Source organism: Canis lupus, chromosome 17 (assembly GCF_003254725.2).
Source record: "Canis lupus dingo isolate Sandy chromosome 17, ASM325472v2, whole genome shotgun sequence".
Taxonomy (NCBI): domain Eukaryota; kingdom Metazoa; phylum Chordata; class Mammalia; order Carnivora; family Canidae; genus Canis; species Canis lupus.
In genome coordinates, this window is record NC_064259.1 from 25,977,194 (window position 1) to 25,995,817 (window position 18,624).

An 18,624-nucleotide genomic window follows, 5' to 3' on the forward strand; every position below is an offset into this window, starting at 1 on the left:
GTAGCAAATTGTTTTGTATATTCAGCTTGGCCCTTCTTTTCTTGGTATTGCTTTTTCTTAACTTTCTGATGGTCTCCAGCAGTTAATGTGGGCTCTCTCTGTGGTTATATGGGTTTCTTTGTCTGAGAGGCCTTTTTCTGGAATGGAAGAGCTGACTACAGACTGTACACCTGGCCAGGGTGTGTCTAACTGGCAAGCTTTGTTAGGGTTGCCAAGAATCTTCTCTCTACACCTTCCCATGGGGCCTTAAACTCTGGATCTGAGGTAATTGATGTTATAACAGAAATGCTTCTCTTTTCATGTAGGCCCCATATATCTTATTGCTTTATTCCCTTATTTCTTTCCTCTGACAGACACATAAGGTCTGGACAGCATCTCCTAAATGGTACAAGCAAGCAGTGTGCTTTAGCCTCGGGGCCAGAGATGGTTTCCAGAGTCGCTGGTAGCAGCGCCAAGATCCCAAGTGAAGAACCAGTAACGAGATATAGAGACCTCCACAAGAAAGACCTTCTCTCAGTGATTGAATCATCAGCCAGTAGTAATAAGTGACAGAAGTCAGAGCCTAGAATATTGGGTCACCTTCACCAGAGTGACAACCCAACAGGTGGACTAAACAATTTGTGAGGTTTTCTTAGATCACTGAACTTAGGGAGACTGCAACAGATGCAAAAGGCTTAGAATGCTTAAAAGGGAGACTGCAACAGATGCAAAAAAAAAAAAAAAAAAAAAGGCTTAGAATGCTTAGAGGCACCTATTCGTCAAGAACAAAGTTAAAGTGTTTAAAGGATGGTATAGCAGAATCAGAAAAGAGATCCAGTAGTTCAGAAAATGTGTAAGAGGTTGATAATATTCAAAATTAGTTCTGCATCAAATATGTTAACACAGGGCCTCCCTTTCTGTCCCTAGACCAAAGCCAGACCCTGAGCGAAGGGATCATATCAGGATTGCCCTCTGCCTCTAGTCATCAAGAACACTTGGCCTGAGTGCAGTATTTTGGGGCAGAGAGCCAGCTTGTGTGGATCATCTCAACTTTATTTTTTAAAAAGATTTATTTGTTTTAGAGAGAGCGGGGGGAGAGTACACATGTATGTGAGCAGGGAAAGAGGCAGAGGGAGAGGGAGAGAGAATCTTTAAGCAGAGTTTAAGTGTGGAGCCCCAACCCAGTTCTCCGTCCCAGGGCCCTGAGATCATGACCTGAGCCAAAATCAAAAGTTAGCCACTCAACCGACTGAGCCACCCAGGTGCCCTTCAACTTTAGGATAATTATATAAGTGTGTGGTTCTCTCAAAGTGATGGGGATATGACTGCAAGAAAGAAGGTAAGAGACACAATTGTATGATATAATAGTTATACTAAGCTGGAGGCATGTTCTCAGATGCAGGTAAGAACTCCCTAGTACCCCCCAGTTTCCCAACAAGATGTTCAGCTTTATAGGATGCCATCCTGTGGCATCTGGTGCCAGAAGCTCCCCTGGGTTTTCTCACAGGGGTGAAGGGTAGTTTATGCCCACCTGTGACCTCCCATCCCTCAGCCAAATAATGATCATGAGGGTAAGGTGTCACCCAGCAGACCCAGGCTTCTGACCCATCTTAGCTTCATTCTGAGTTTTGTGAGGAAAGAATTTCTAAAGTTGTTTTATCCCACAACTAATAAGAGAGTTACATCGTTTTAGGATCTTATCATTTCTCATCAAGACTGTTGTAACTTTCTTTACTTTTTCTCCTCACCAACTGGTTGGTCCTTCTGTTGAAAAATCAAATGACCACATGTGTGTGGTTTATTTCTGGACTGTGTTTCCAAAGTTATATTTTAGCCTTTATTAAATTATATTATACTTTATTTGGAAACCTTCCTGTCTTCACATCTAGAATGTGAGCTTCTTAAGGGATCAGGTTCTCTGTTTCATTTATTTTTGTATTCTCAGATTAGGCATTCAATGGATATTTTTTTTCATTTTTTAAAAATTTTTATTTATTTATGATAGTCACGGAGAGAGAGAGAGAGAGGCAGAGACATAGGCAGAGGGAGAAGCAGGCTCCATGCACCGGGAGCCCGACGTGGGATTCGATCCCGGGTCTCCAGGATCGCTCCCTGGGCCAAAGGCAGGCGCTAAACCGCTGCGCCACCCAGGGATCCCCATTCAATGGATATTTGCTGAATGTTGAATTTGAAAAAAAAAAAAAATCATGTTTGAATTAGGACTATTTGAGAATTGGGCTAAATTAAGGATTAAATTTTTGTCTGGAACTTGAGTAATCCACAAGCTGTAGAGACCAGTTTTTCTAATATCATTCCAGTCCAGATCTTCAGCCCAGTGCCAGAGCTAACAGGAACAGAGCAATCACTGTGATCACAGAGGTTAACGTAGCATTCCCAGAAGGTAGTAATTCACAGTTTGGTTCATTGTATTTTTTTAAGGGGAGAGAAAAGAGATAATGGAGTGTCAGTTTTTCCTCACAGCGTTCCCCCCCCCCCAAAAAAAATGATGAATTACATGTATAAATCACTGCTTTTTCGAGTCTGCTTTCTTTTACTGCTCAGGGCCTGAACACTTCTGCATAATCTGGGGAAGCCGCACAGTTGGTCATTGAGCCCAGGATTTGTTCAGATTTTGCAGGGCCCTGATTTTTTGTGGTCCTGTGAAAAATGCTGAGGAATGCCTCTCAGCTTAGAAGATGGTTCAAATAAACCTAATAATCTGTAAAAAAAAAAAAAAAAAAAAAAACAAAACACTGCTTTTTGAAGTCATTAGAAGTGATAAGAGAACTAGAGTCCATGAATTTACCTAATTAACTAGAAATATGCTCACTCTTTATTTCTCAACATATCAAAAAACCAAAGCTTTTTCTTTATATTACAGACTAGTCATTTGTTCTGCATTAAAGACTTCTCTCTCATGTTTTAGTATCTCAGGATATACATTGTACTCTGTTATATTTTCATATATCTTCATAAAGGCATATCCTCATGCATTGAACTTGGCAGGCATAGTATTAACCTTGACCTATTTGTGTGAATGGAGAGTATGTGCCCTTGTGGGGCACTTGGTCTAGTAATTCATGCTGATCGTGGCTACACTGGGCTTGCCTAATGAGTGGGTATGGCTTCAAAATTTGAGAAATTGCATTTGATTTTTATACTTATTTTAAATATCCTTCTTTTAAATGAAAGGTGCTTATAAAGGACAAATTGAAGTTTAGAGCTCTTCATACCCTTCAGGATTTAAGAACAGGTTTCTTTCTTTTTTAAAAAAAGATTTCATTTATTTATTCATGAGAGACACACATAGAGAGAGGCAGAGACCTACGCAGAGGGAGAAGCAGGCTCCATGCAGGGAGCCTGATATGGGACTCAATCCCAGAACTCCAGGATCATGCCCTGAGCCAAAGGCGTGTAGACGCTCAACCGCTGAGCCACCCAGGTGTCCCGAGAACAGGTTTCAATAAGGAATCTTTTCATTGTAAGGGACAGAAACCCCATTCATACTGGCTGGAAGAAAGGAAATGTATTGGTCTTTATGACTGGGAATCTTGAGGTATTCCATTTTCAGTGATAGCTGGATTCAGGAGGAGCTCAACAGATCATCAGCTCTTTCTCTCATTTTCACCTGCATTCTCCCATCTCCGCTTTTCTCTGCCTGCTTCAGAAAAGCACCAGCTTTCGTTGCCTCGCAATCCAAGGGGAAGAGAGATCACATACTATGGCCAAGGTGAAGCCCCCTAACTTCCCGGGCTTCACTTCTCTTTTCTGTAGGACAAAGAGAGCAGTGATTTGTGGCTACCTCATAACATGTTGAGGGATTAACTGAGTTAATGTTTGTGAAATGCTTGAAATAGTGCCCGGCACAGAGTAAACCCTCAATAAATCTTGACTGCTGTTACCATCCTCTGTTTACAGGAGGGAAAGTGTAAGTATGAGAAAATAAAAATATCTAATCCTTCATGTAACTTACTGAAATTAGTCATTACTACCTGGAAAATCTAAAAACTGTGGGATAATGACAGTGCTTCACACTGAATATACTGAATTGTGCCATTATGTTTTTTAAAAATCTGAGAGATGAAAACATGTCCATTCTAGCTCTGTACTTCACCTGTGTTAGTAACCGTTTGCAGCATTTAAAACTTACTGAAAAGTATACTAGGGTTTGCTCCTGTGACTGTTGCTATGCTTTTATATGTTGGAATGGTTATGGTTAACTACTGTTTATTTAGAATTGTGTATAATTCCTACAGTTTTCTGAATGCTTATCTGCAGGGTGCTAAATAATCCTAGCATATAGGTATTATCTACATTTTTACTAATGGGAGAAATGAAGGACAGAAATTTCAAGTGACTTACCTAAGGTCTTATAGCTGGGCTAGAATTCAGACCAGGTTCCCCTTGGATTTTGAAGTCCATGCTTTCCAATTTAATAATCCGTCATGCTGTAGTGTTGTAAGGAAGCTATGAGAACTGGCTTAAAAAAGAAAAAAGATGTCAGTATGAAATCTGGCATCATCTAAAGGAAAGGAATTGAATAAGAAATGGGAGGAAGAAGTGAATACAGGCTTTTTTTGGGAAAGGTTTGGATTGCAGAACTTTGCCTCTCAAGGCCAGAAATTCAGGTGAAAGGAAAAGCAAATGGAATGTTCACTCTCAAGATGAGGTGCTGTGAGGGAAGAACATGCAAATAGGTGAGAATTGGCTCTTGCTAAGGCCAAGCAAAGGGGCTACTGAGAGGGATGCTGTAGGCTGAAACCAAGATATGGGTTTCATGATAATAGTTTGGTATAAAATAGGTAATGATTAGTTCATAGATAAGGGGAATAGAAGAGTGAGACAAGTGATATACAGCATAACATGAATTTTATTGTTAATAGTAAAAGAAAAAATTAAAAACCCTAGGAAGTTATAGAAATGTGAAAAATAGGTCACAGCAGAGGAGCTTAATACAGAGATGGAAGAAAGGATGCCCACTTCCAAAGGCAGCACTAAATGATAACTCTAGTTAAATTCTAGGCAGGGACACACTTAAGTTCCCTGGACAGAGTCAGAGTGTGTTGACTAAACTGATACATGGGTTTCCCTGGGCGAACATCCTGTGTACATCCCAACAGTCTTATGCAACATTTCCCAAACTTGCCTGAACATGTGAACCACTTCTGAGGTGCTTGTTAAAATACAGCTCTGCAGGCTAGGCCTCAGGGATTCGGGGTCAGTGTGGGGGTGGTGATTATGGGCACTTCAGAGAAAGACTGCCTTAGGCAGAGGTAGGCTGTTAATCTTTAGTAGCTCCAGATGTTTTTTTGTCTCATGCCCCAGTACTTAGAGAGCAGAGGCTAAAAGGGCATTTACCAAGGTCTGGAGGCCAGCATTGTGATTTAACAGGAGGCCAAGTGCCAGGAGGAGCCTTAGATGTGAGTATTAAGTGTCACAGAAACTGGGGCCAATTGACATCAGGCTCTGAAGAATAGGAGCTTTGCATTGATACCTACTGAGAAAGGTGGGGTATATTTATTATTAAACTTAACTACTTCAGCTTTTTTAGAAAACAGATGATAGTAGGAGTTTAAAACTTCCACTTAGGTTTTAATAAATCTTTGTTATTCTTTGCACTCTCATAATTCCTGCAGATTACAAACAGGCTAATTTGTATTCTCATCTCCCAATTTTTAAAGATGAGATGATAAAGAAGAGCTTCTAAATATTTCCTGGGGCACCTGGGTAGCTTAGTCAGTGAAGCTTTGGACTCTTGATTTTGGCTCAGGTCATGATCTCAGGATTGTGAGATCGAGCCCCACATCTCTTTCTCTTCCTCTCCCTCTACCCGCCCCTCCTCCCACTAAGTATGTCTTTAAACATTAAGTAAGAAGTTTGGGGAAAAAAATTGAAGTTGGGTGGTTGTGGGGAAGGCATTCAAGACAGTGGATCTAATTCTAAGTCAGCAGTTCTCCAAGGTGATTTGTGGACCCCTGGGGGTCCCCAGACCTTTTCAGAATATCCACAGGTCAAAACTATCTCTGTAATCATACTGAGATATTATTTACCTTTTCACCCTGTTCATACTGAATCAGTAGAAACAGTGGAGGGTGAGGGTGTCAAACTGCTGACCCCTTCACCTGAATCAAGGTGGGAACACCAAACCATGCTGATAGTCATCATATGCTTCACACCCACGCAGTCATAGTTAAAAAAAAAAAAGATAGTTTTATTTATGAATGCTTTTATTTATTTATTTTTTAAAAAAGATTTTATTTATTCATGAGAGAGAGAGAGAGAGGCAGAGACACAGGCAGAGGGAGAAGCAGGCTCCATACAGGGAGCCTGATGTGGGACTTTCTCCAGGATCACGCTCTGGGCTGAAGGTGGCGCTAACCCACTGAGCCACCAGGGCTGCCCTATGAATGCTTTTAATAAAGCAGTAAATATTATTTTATTAAGTCTTTACCCTTGACAGTGTATCTTCTTTAATATCCTATGTGATGAAATGGGAAGTACGTAAAAAACACTTGTGCCACGTGCTAACATACAGTGGTTGTCTCAGGAAAAAGCTGAACTGTCTGCTTTGTTCATGGAACATTTTTTTTTCTTGAAAGAACTACTGACACACTTGGGGTATTCAAACTTTAGGTATTTGGCAGAAATTTTTTCAGAAAAACAAACAATGAAGTGAGCTCATCACTTCAAGGAGAATAAGTGACAATAATTTGTTACCAATGATAAAATCTTGAGGTTTTAAGAAAAAAATGAGGGTTTTGGGAAACTTACATCTGCAACTATGAACTTGACAATTTCCGAATACTTCAAGTATTGGGATGAGAGTTTTCTCATGAGATTGTTGGTGATATTAAGGCATATAATTTTAATATATTACATTAAATACGTCAACATGTGGAAGATCTGCTTATTTTCCAAATGACTAATGCAGGATGTTAAAAAATCAGGCATCTGTAAAAGATCCATTCAAGGTAGATCAGTGTGTGTGTGTGGTTTTTTTTGTTGTTGTTGTTTTTACTGTATGTGGATTTTACTGTAACAAAGAAAAGTTCATTGATGGTATTTAAAATTGCACATTGTAGGTAATGCTAAAAAGCCAGTTAACTGAAAAAGCTGTTAACATACTCTTCCCTTTTCCAACCACATAGCTGTATGAGGCCAAATTTTCTTCCTAAACTTCAGTCAAAATACCATACTGACTGTAGAAGCAGGTATGGGAATTCAGATGTCATTTATTAAAGAGATGCCTAAAAATGTAAGACATTGTCAGTTTTTTTCAAGACTTGAAAAAGTTGTTTTTCCTAAAAACATCTTATTTATGTTAATTATAATGCATCTACTGTTTTATTTTAAAATGAATTAATAAATGTTTAAATATTTCTCAGTTTTAATTTCTAATACGGTAAGTATTGATAGATTATAGCCTACATAAACAAAAGGTGTTTGGGGTTCCTAATAATTTATAAGAGTTTAAAGTCATCCTGAAACCAAATAAAGAACTGCTGACTTCAGGTATGACTAAGAGGAATGCGCCCAGGTAGCTATCTGGGCTTCCTTGAGAACTGCCTTTTTATATGTTCATCTGTTTGCTCTGGAATCATAAAGAAAGACATCTAGGTTCTCCCAGCCCCCATTAGTAGACCCAGTTTCTACCAGCCCATCCACTAAGTCCTTTTCTGTGTCTAGAACAGGGAGCAGTCATTGAAGTTCTTGACCAGGCTATGCCCGGATTCCATGTTATGGGATTTAGGTGGGGGAAAACACCAGTTTATGGAGTTCTGAATATTTTTCCACTGAGAAGATGCTTTTTGTTTCATACCTCTGATAATTTTCCACTTAGGTATAAAGTAAGGTTTTAATGAAGCTGTCAACTTGGTCTTTGGAATCAGATGGGTTATTTTTTTCATAGCTTTATGACTTTGGACAAGTCATTTTTATTTCACTGCACTGCTGTTTCTTATACATGAGGTAAAGTTGGGCTAACAATAGGTTTAATGGTTTTGTCAGTACATACTATTTGTAATAGGTTTTAATTCTCATTCCCCTTGATCTTATTGGAAATTTTCTTGGACCAGGGATTTGAGGCTGCAGTTAGCTTGACTACTCTATTTGTAAATCATAGCTGAATGACTATAGATTCCTGTCAGAGGATGCTATTCAGCCCAACTGTTGCATATATTTGATTAAGTACATATTTTTATAATAAATCCAATCCTCCTCTATACACACACACACACAGATTATACAACAAAGCAAGGTGATTTGGCATATGATCAATCATACCTTTTAGATTATCAGCTAATTTCTACTTGGCTCTTCAGAAGGATGATAAACACTTTGATATCACGCTAGCAAGAATGAATAGCCTTCAGTGAAAAGGTCGATCCTTAGGGACTGGCTCTGTTCTTTTGAAGATATGTGTGCCATACTTTTAGATATGAGCGCATAAATAAAGTCTAAATCATACCAGACCTTGTTCAGAATTGTCCTTCTATACTAAATCATTCTCCATGTGCTAATTTTAAAATGTAGGCTTGATTTTTACGTTTTTTTTTTTTTTTTTAATTTTTTATTTATTTATGATAGTCACAGAGAGAGAAAGAGAGAGAGGCAGAGACACAGGCAGAGGGAGAAGCAGGCTCCATGCACCGGGAGCCCGACGTGGGATTCGATCCCGGGTCTCCAGGATCGCGCCCTGGGCCAAAGGCAGGCGCCCAACCGCTGCGCCACCCAGGGATCCCGATTTTTACGTTTTTTGTGGAAATTCTTTCTCTACTGAAAACAGGGCCTTGAAAAGACAGGGTATATCATTGCTTTCTGTGGCTTTATTCTTTTATTCCCTATTCCATAGAAATATCTCCTGACCTGTGGTACTATGGTTCCAGGAAGGTTTGAGTGTGGTTTTTGCATGAGTTAGGGAATCCATATGCACAAGTAGATTTTCTCAAAGGATGCTTTGAGGTGGCATTTGGGGAGAAAATGACGTTAAAAGGGAGGCTTAAAACTTGATAACAGTGTTATATCATAACAGTATATGCATCATGAAGTCATCATTGGTGTGCCCCAGCAGTTATACCTGGATTTTCTGTGACTTGACTCTGCCCCACCTCTGGACCAAGCCCTAGACTATTCCTCACTCTATTCATCGTCTTTCCCATTCATCCACATCTCTTCTGTGACCCTCCTGGAGAATACTGTCTTGCTTTCAGTTCTCAATGATTCAATTCTTAATGGTTTAGGGTATATTTGCTAAACATTACCCTAAACATTTTTGGCATTACCATCATTCCTTAAAGCCCACCTGCTCATACCAATTTTAACTTACCACCAAGTGTCTATGACTTGCTGGTGTGAAAATCATGAATTTCAAAACTGGAAAGAGAAAATGGTGCAAGGGTAGAACACTGTGTTAGGTATCATTTACCTACATTTCTGGGAGTATGTGAAAGCTTGCAAAGGGCCAGTTTCTCCTGGAGTGCACTGTTCATGTTTGTGTTCATGCACATAGATATACACAGTATTAATCAAGGCCCCACTTTTCCTTTTGTTCCATCACCTGGTACTGAACCTCCTACCATTGTCTTCCAAACTTCTGGGCACTTGGTTTACCTCTAAGAAAACTTGTGTTCAGCTGATGGTGCCTATAACTAACCAACAGACCTCCTCAGATGCTTGAAATGAAACTAAATACTCTTGATAAAGCCATATAACCATCGAATTTTGGAATTGCAAAGATCATTTCACAGATGAATACCATTGTGGTTTAATGACTTGCTTGTTGGAGATAAACCTTGAACAGAACCCAGGTCACTTTTTCACCTTACAGCATGGTTTTTCCTGTAAAACACTTGAGTTTATTTGTATACAATAGAATTATTTACCATGCCTATAAGAGACTCTAGTTTGTTTGAATATAATGGAATTATTTCAGAATGAGTTATTGAAAGAAATCTTGCTCTGAAAAATCTAGAGATGTACTGTAAATAATATCCCTGTATTTGTAGTAAATTAGCAAACAGGAAAGAGTACTTTGAATTCAGTAGAGGAAAAAGGCAACAGCACACCGTCATCCCTTTTTTTAAATATTAATTTAATATTCTTAACTTTATGGGTAGATAAATCTTATTTAGGTGGCTGTCATGCTTAAAGTAGGAAGAAATATATATTCTGTGCAGGAGTAGAAAATAGGTTAGGATTCTGGTCATAATCGTTACACATGACCTACTCAAGTTCTTATCAAGTATGGCTGAACTTGTACAGGGACTTATTCATGGTATCCAGCTCAAATAAGTGTTGGTTTTCTGATCTCTCTCTTGTGGTTTTGTGATTTTGGGTAGTATCTGAGAATATCAGAGGTATTTAGATACTCTGAGATCATCAGATCATTAATATATTAGGAAATTTTTACTGAGCATTTGATATATTTTAGCTAGAAGCAGTACCTATAGTAAGCAACATGAGTCTTTTTTTGAAAATAAAGTATTTTAGGGATGCCTGGGTGGCTCAGCAGTTGAGTGTCTGCCTTTGGCTCAGGGTGTGATCCTGGCTGGGATAGAGTCCTGCATTAGGCTCCCTATGGGGAGCCTGCTTCTCTCTCTGCCTCTGTCCCTACCTCTCTCTCTCTGTCTCTCATGAATAAATAAATCTTTAAAAAAAAAAAAGTGTTTTGCATGTAATTAGGACTTCATAAAAGTATATATTGTGATGTTGATTTTGGCTTTTATTATTATTATTATTAAATAGGCAGCGGTTATTTTTTTTTTCCTAAAGAAAGAAAAAAACTGATAAAAGGAAAAATTTGTCCCCTTTTGATGAATTAATTCAGTGAACCTTTTATTTATGTATTGTAACCATATGTATTCAGCCAGAAGTTTTTCTTCTCTCCCTTCTACAACTAAACAGCTTTGGGCAGAAGCATGCAACCTTTTTGCTATTAAGTTTCTCTGAAGTAAGGCCAGAAAGCTTTAAAAATATTTTGACCAAGATGGTTTAGGAGTCTGGTTATGTCTCAGTTTGTTCTGATGGACTTGATTGAATAACATCTTGGATTGTCAAAGAAGTGATGTAATGAGTATTTTCTCATTCTACAGGATATTCTTAGGCTAACAAATGTATCTCCCACCTAGTAAAATATAGAAACCCTCCAATTTAGGAGCAGTTTTCCTGCTTAGAAACTGATCTCCTTGTCTTGGGTTTGTACTGGGATGTGTTAGACTGTCACTGTTTTCTTTCTTCTGAGGAAGTTAGACTTGCTATCTCTTACTCTTTTTCGAGGTTTTCAATTTTACAAATTTATTTCATAAAAATTTGAAACTATTTCAAACATACAGAAAAGTTTTAAGTACAGTCCAACTAAAGTACTTTTTTGTATCTAAAGCATTGGTAAGTAAGTTGCCACTATTGTACTTCCTCCTCCTCAAATACAAGGACATTCTCCTACATGTCCACAATATATGCATTGACATCAGAATTTTTTTTAAGATTTTATTTTAATTTAAAAAACTATTGTCTTGGTAAGTTTTAATTTAATGTATATTTAATTTAATGTACATGTTTATATAAATGTTGGTTAATTTTATTTTTTTTAAGATTTATTTATTTTTTCATGAGAGAGAGAGAGGCAGCAACATAGGCAGAGGGAGAAGCAGGCTCCCCAGAGGGAGCCCAATGCGGGACTCGATCCAGGGTCCCAGAATCACACCTGAGCCAAAGGCAGATGCTCAACCGTTGAGCCACCCAGGTGTCCCAATATTGGTTAATTTTAAAGTTTATTAAATGTTTGAAGAAATTCAAGAAAAAATTCACCATTTCATCACCTTATCAAAATGACTTGTTAGGGTGCCTGGGTGGCTCAGTCAGTTAAATGTCTATCTTCAGCTCAGGTCAGGATCCAGGACCTGGGATCAAGCTCAATGTCAGGCTCCCTGGTCATCGGGGAGTCTGCTGCTTCTCCCTCTGACCCTTCCCTGCTTGTGTTCTCTCTCTCAAATGAGTAAATTAAAAAAAAAAATTTTTTTTAAAGTGACTTATGTTCTTTATTGTTTATATGTCCATTTGTATAACTTTTACAGTAAGAATCTTGTTTATATTAACAAATTATTACACATATAGATTCTGATTATGATATGTCCTCTTAAGGCTCTTGCAGATCAATTTGAAGATAAGACCACCTCTGTATTGGAACGTCTAAAGATTTTCTATTGCTGTCAAGTACCCCCTCACTGGGCCATTCAGGTATTTTTATTGCTGTTTGTCATTGGGTATGGAAAATACTTTGCTTTTGAGAGATAAATATATTAGAAAAGAGTGATTTTTCCATTCATGTTTGAGTTTCCAAATATTTCAGTGAAAAGAATAAAATTACTTCAAATTGCTCTTTTGGTTAAAGTGATATTAAACTTTTAAGACAGTTTTAAAAGAATATAAAATGAGATTAAATAGAATCCTTGAAATTAAGTAGTGGGAGAACCACAGAAGCTTTCATTTTCAAAATAAGTTTTTATATTTAAAGGCCTGTTAGGACCTTCTGCTAGAGAATGAACCTCTTAACAAAGTTATTTACAAAAATAATTTTTTTTTTTTTACAAAAATAATTTAAAGCATTTGTTTCTTGCTCTACATGGTGAGATATCCTTGACTACTTTTCTTTTTCTGAGATATGAGAATACCTAGTGTAGCTCCTAAAGCTCCATATTGGGATAGAGAGATTCTGGCCCCTGTGTATGGGTGTGATTCCCTTATTTTGTAGAATTTTTAGCACTTAAAGCAACTTAGGCGTCTAGTCCAGTGTCTTAATATTACAGAGAATAAAACTGAGGCCCAATGCAATTAACTACACTTTTCCAATGTTGATCACACAGCCATTCCTCAAGTAGATCTCTGGTTTCCCAATTTTTAGTCTAGTTTCCCTCCTTTCCTTATTTCTTTTTTTTTTTTTTTTTTTTTCCTTCCTTATTTCTTCATTGAGTTTTTATTATGCCCGATAATAATAATCACCTTTTACTACATACTTAATATGATGCATACATTTTGTTCTGCATTTTACACACATCTTACTTTATTGCAACAATTTTGTGAAATATCTCTATTTTATAGGTGAGGAAGCTATGGCACTAAGAAGTTAAGTAGAGTCAAATGGTAACAGGCAGAAATTTCTACATGATTTAGTAACTGTTGTCATCTTAGTTAGCTTCCTGTCCTCTCTTTTGTGGATTATGTACATAGGTAGTGATTTAGAATTATAGTTGCCAATCCACCAATTCAATGACTCTGAATCTCCATTGTTAGATTTCTTTGAGTATGTCATACTTTTTAAAACAAATTTTAAAAAGATTTTTATTTATCTATTTGAGAGAGAGCAAGAGGAGGAGCAGAGGGAGAAGCAGGCTCCCCACTGAGCAGGGAGCTTGTTGCTGTGGGGCTCCATCCATGGACCCTGGAATCATGACTTGAGCTAAGCCGAAGGCAGATGCTTAACTAACTGAGCCACCCAGATGCCTTGAGTTTGTCATATTCTTAAGCATGGGGTAAAGTAGAAGATTTATTACACGTTGCAATTTACTTTATCTATTGAAGGAGTCTCAATATAACAGGCAAATAAAAAGCCTCATTACATTATCTTATCAAGAAGGTGTTAACAGCTGGAACTTTTGGGCATGTTTTTGACCCCGATCTGTGAAATTTGTTAAGTGCCTTGTCCTATGTGGTTTGTAGTGGATAAGCATCTCAGATTCTGAGCTACTGTTAGGACAAAAAATGTATGTTGAGGGCATAGCTTTCAGTCTGTTTCTGAGCAGAAGCGTTAGGAAAATGAAATACTGTTCAAATAGAATTTGGTGAAATGTTTATTTTATCTGCTTAGGAACCTGTGGATTTTAGGATGTTTAGGCAGTTAGATAAACATCCTCTTTCAATAACAAATTAAATCATTTTTTCTTTCATTATAGGGAGTGACCATATCTTTAGGTATTATCTTTAAAGATCAAAAAATAATAGTGTAGTTTATTTTAAAAAGAGAATCAGCTTTTGTTGCTAGCTAGCCATGACAGCTTAGATGCCATCACTTTACTTATCTATTAAATGGAAAGATTTAACTATTTACTGCATGAGCACTAAGATTTATTCCAGCTCCCATACACTGTGTTTGTTTTTTTAAAATATTTTGGCTTTAAATAGCCAAATTCCTCCAAATTCATGGCATACAGAAGAATTAGATCATTCTCTTTATTTTTTTAATATATTAGCTTATAACTTTAAGGTATATTTCATTTTACTTATTTTGTCAACCTAGATTCTCTATATCCATTGGCTTCTTAACTCTTAAATATGTATTGAGTTTTGAAAGAGTAGTGAAATGATATTTACGGGAAAACAACACAGTTCTCGCTAATACGAAACTATGCCTAATTCATGAACTTCACCTACTTTTTTTTTTTTTTTTAAGTAAGTTCGATGCCCAGTGTAGGGCTTGAATTCATGACCCTGAGATCAAGAGTCACGTGCTGTTTAGAATGAGCCAGGCAGACAGTCTGAGCCTCACTTTTAAAACCTTCCTAGTGTATTTTCCATTCCTAAAGAATAGACCATTTATAGACCATAATATATTTATTTTTTAAATATGTTTAACCTTCATGGACCTACGGACCTTACCACAATTTGCCTCCTTTTTTATCTGCGAAGGCTGGGAAATAAGTAAAGGTTTTTAGAATGTGGTTAAAATAAAGCTAAATAAACTTGAGTGAGAAAGACCCAGAGATACTTTCATGAATAAAGTATACCAGTACTAATGCATAGATTTATGCCATTTATGTTGACACCTTAGAGTTTTTATATGTTTACTTTAGTTGAATTTAATTTTTTTTCCAGTTTGAGATATAACTGACATATACCATTGTGTTAGTTTTAGGTGTACAACATAATGATTTGATACATCTGTATATTATGAAATGGCCACCACAGTGAGTTTAGTTAATATCCATTTCCTCATATAGTTACATTTTTTTTCTTATGATAAGAACTTTTAGGATCTCTTTTCTTAGCATCTTTCAAATATACAATACAGTATTATTAACTATAGTCAGCATGCTGGACGTTATATCCTTAGAACTTACACATAACTGAAGGTTTGTATTTTTTGACCACCTTCACCCATTTTCCTCACTACCTCTGATCTCTGGCAGCTACCAGTCTGTTCTGTTTCTATGAATTTGATTTCTTGAGATTCCTCATATGAGACATACTGTATTTGTTTTTCTCTCTCTGATGTATTTCACTTAGCATAATGCCCACCAGGTCCATCTATGTTGTCACAGATGGCAAGATTTCATTCTTTTTTTATGGCCTAGTACTATTCCATTCTGTGTGTGTATGTGCACATGTGTTTGTATATATGACTACACACATTACAATTCCTTTATCCATTCATCCCCTGGTGAACACTTGGGCTACTTCCATGTCTCAGTTATTATAAATAATGCTATAATGAACATGGGGGTGGAGATATTTTTTCAATTAAAATTTTTATTTTTAGTTTTTAGTAAATTCCCAGAAGTGGAACTGCTGGATCATACAGTAGTTCTGTTTTTAATTTTCTGAGGAACCTACATACTATACTGTTTTCCATGGTCACTGCACCAATTTACATTCCCATCAGCAGTGCATGTGAATTCCCTTTTTTCCACATCGCCGCCAACACTTATCTTTTTAAAAAAAATTTTTTTTTAAAGATTTTATTTATTTATTCATGCTCTCATGAATAGAGAGAGAGAGAGGTAGAGGCACAGGCAGAGGGAGAGACAGGCTCCGTGCAGGGAGCCCAACGTGGGACTTGGGTTTCCAGGATCACACCCTGGGCTGAAGGCAGCACTAAACTGCTGAGCCACCGGGGCTGCCCAACGCCTGTCTTTTTAATACCAGGCATTCTAACTAGAGTTTTTGTTTTTTTTTTTTTTTTTTTCCTAACTAGAGTTTTTGAAGTTGATTTATTAGATCCCAGCTTTAGAAATCAGAGATTGTCATGAAATCTCTAATACTGATTTTGCCTTTTAAGTTCTTCTGAGTTCTTAGGGAAAAGTTGGTAAATTGAGTGTTTTGAAAAGTTTGTCTTTTTTAAAAAAAATTAAAAAAAAATTAAAAAGTTTGTCTTTTTTTTTTAAAGATTTTATTTATTCATAGAGAAAGAGAGAGAGAGAGAGGCAGAGACACAGGCAGAGGGAGAAGCAGGCATCATACAGAGAGCCTGACGTGGGACTCGATCCAGGGTCTCCAGGATCACGCCCTGGGCTGCAGGCGGTGCTAAACCGCTGCACCACCTGGGCTGCCCTTGTCTTGTTTTTTTAATTCCTTACCCCACCATAAAGAAACTTGCTAAAATAAAGGTAAAAATCGCATCATTGCAAATTTCTAATTGAGGTCAAGCTGTAGAAATGATGTATTTATTACAGTAGGCAGACCTTTATAATGACAGGTTAGATGCATCCACAAGTGAAATAGGAATCTCTTTATATAAAGAAATGTTCAATATTTTAACTTGATTCTTCTAGCGCCAACTTGCAAGTTTTCTCTTTGAGCTGGGATGTACGAGTTCAGCCCTTCAAATATTTGAGAAGCTAGAAATGTGGGAAGATGTTGTCATTTGTTATGAGAGAGCTGGGCAGCATGGGAAGGTACGTAATACGAAGATGCTGTGTACTGATGAGAGCCTTTTGTTTTGGGGCATCTTTCTTACTTGCTTTGTTTTTTCTGAACCTGTCTTTGCTAGTAGTTCACTTAAATTCTCTTTTTCGCTTTTTCCCCCAGAAATCTTTTTGATGTTTTCTCTGATTTTTGTTGGGGCAAATAATATTATGTGTATACATGTGTATGTATGTATAAAAGAGAAAATTAATAATGTGTTAAAGACTCTGTTTGTTGATCTCTTTCCTTCGCTAACTCTCCTCCTGAGGACAGCTTCAAAATGAAATATTAGGAATTTTAAGCATCACTGGGTTGCCTGATGATCAGAGTTTGTGGGGCTGAGGAGAGGTTCCCTAGGAGTGAGAAGAGCAGCTGGCTGGGCCTGTAGATGGAAATCCAAAGGGTGTGGCACCCCCACCCTCCTTTAGGGCAGAAGAGTTGTCAAGTGTGTAATGCACATTTAATTCCACCCTTAAATTGGCTCAAGAGGGAAAATGTTGCAATATTTATGTCTGTTATTAATTTATTGTTTTTTGCCCTCATAAATGAACAGAATTTTTAAAGAATAAGGAGTTCTGCATTGTGAATATCTGTTGAAACTGACACATTGAAGTCATATGTTAATTTTGGATTAAATTTGTAAAAGACTATTTCTTTCATAAGCATAGTATACAAGCAGAGTAAAACCCACATTTGGCTCTTGTATTTCTATAACCAACCTTTTGCTATCACCCTAAAAAAAAGAAATAGCAGTACAAGTACATGTGTGTCTGTTTCTTAAATACCTTCCTTTTTTTTTTTTGTCTTAAATACCTTCCTAAGTGTGTCTTATTTTAGATCAATAATAAAAGTCACATTCCTTTCACTAATCACTAATGGCAGTGAAGGTTTGAATTGTATTAGTGTAAGGAGAAACCAGCATGAGAATAAAATTTTACTGTAGAAGATTATAGAATTGTAATATTTTCATCCCAGGAAAGAACTCCATAATCATCTGTTCCAATTCCCTCCTTTTCAAAATAAGGAAAGGAGTCTCTAGTGATTTGCCTCAGGTCACAAAGCTGCTTATTGATTATTAGCTTGAGAGACCACATGGCCATTGGTCAAAGCAGAGCCTCTAGGCCTGGGCCATGGATTCATATGCTAGCCTTGCCACGTGCTAGCTTTGTGGTATTGGGCAAGTTACCCACGCTCCCCCCTACCCCACCGTGATTCAGTTTCCTCATCTAAAGACAATTAATCTACCTACTGTACAGATTTTCATGATGTAATGTATGCCAAGTAGATAGAATGGTCCTTTCCTCAAGTGTTCTGTGAGTGTTGGCTGCTATCACAACTGTGACTCTAAGACACTTTTTTTTCACTTTGAATTTGGGAGGTGTCTGACACTTGATGGCATCTTCCAATTGCTGGCTGTCAGGTGGCCATCTAGAGATAGGTTGTCACTGCCTGTGCTTTTCCAAACTTAGTTATATCTAGTGTCATTATTTCAATAGAATTATGTACCTGGTATCATTGCTACATGTGTTAGATTTAATTACCATTTAGAATATCTTCAGAAAAGATTTTATTATGATTTGGCATTGAAACAAAAAAGTAATTGAACACACAGAAACGGACAGAAACAAAGTAGAGAGATGTAAATTTGGTATTTGTGAAGTCAACATTTGCCTTTAGGGAAATCATCACAACTTCATTTACTTTTCTTTAAAAATACAGGGCAGCCCGGGTGGTTCAGTGGTTTGGTGCCGCCTTCGATCCAGGGCGTGATCCTGGAGACCCCGGATCGAGTCCCACGTCAGGCTCCCTGCATGGAGCCTGCTTCTCCCTCTGCCTGTGTCTCTGCCTCTCTCTCTCTCTCTCTCTCTCTCTTTCTGTTTCTCATGAATAAATGAATAAAATCTTTAAACAAAACAAAAAACAACTAAGTGCTTTATGGGAGCCAAGAAAGGAGGACACTCCTAAGTAGAT

At 37.5% G+C, this 18,624-nt stretch overlaps 1 protein-coding gene across 2 annotated transcripts in view; it reads left to right on the forward strand.

The window, feature by feature from the left end:
- The window catches only part of TTC27 (tetratricopeptide repeat domain 27), a 172,784-nt gene that overhangs the window by 87,736 nt on the left and 66,424 nt on the right, over window positions 1–18,624 (forward strand). For both annotated transcript variants that reach the window (XM_025454220.3, XM_049095466.1), the window contains 2 exons: window positions 12,118–12,213; window positions 16,521–16,643. In XM_025454220.3, the coding sequence (XP_025310005.3) occupies window positions 12,118–12,213; window positions 16,521–16,643 (219 nt within the window). The remainder of the gene's footprint in view (window positions 1–12,117; window positions 12,214–16,520; window positions 16,644–18,624) is intronic.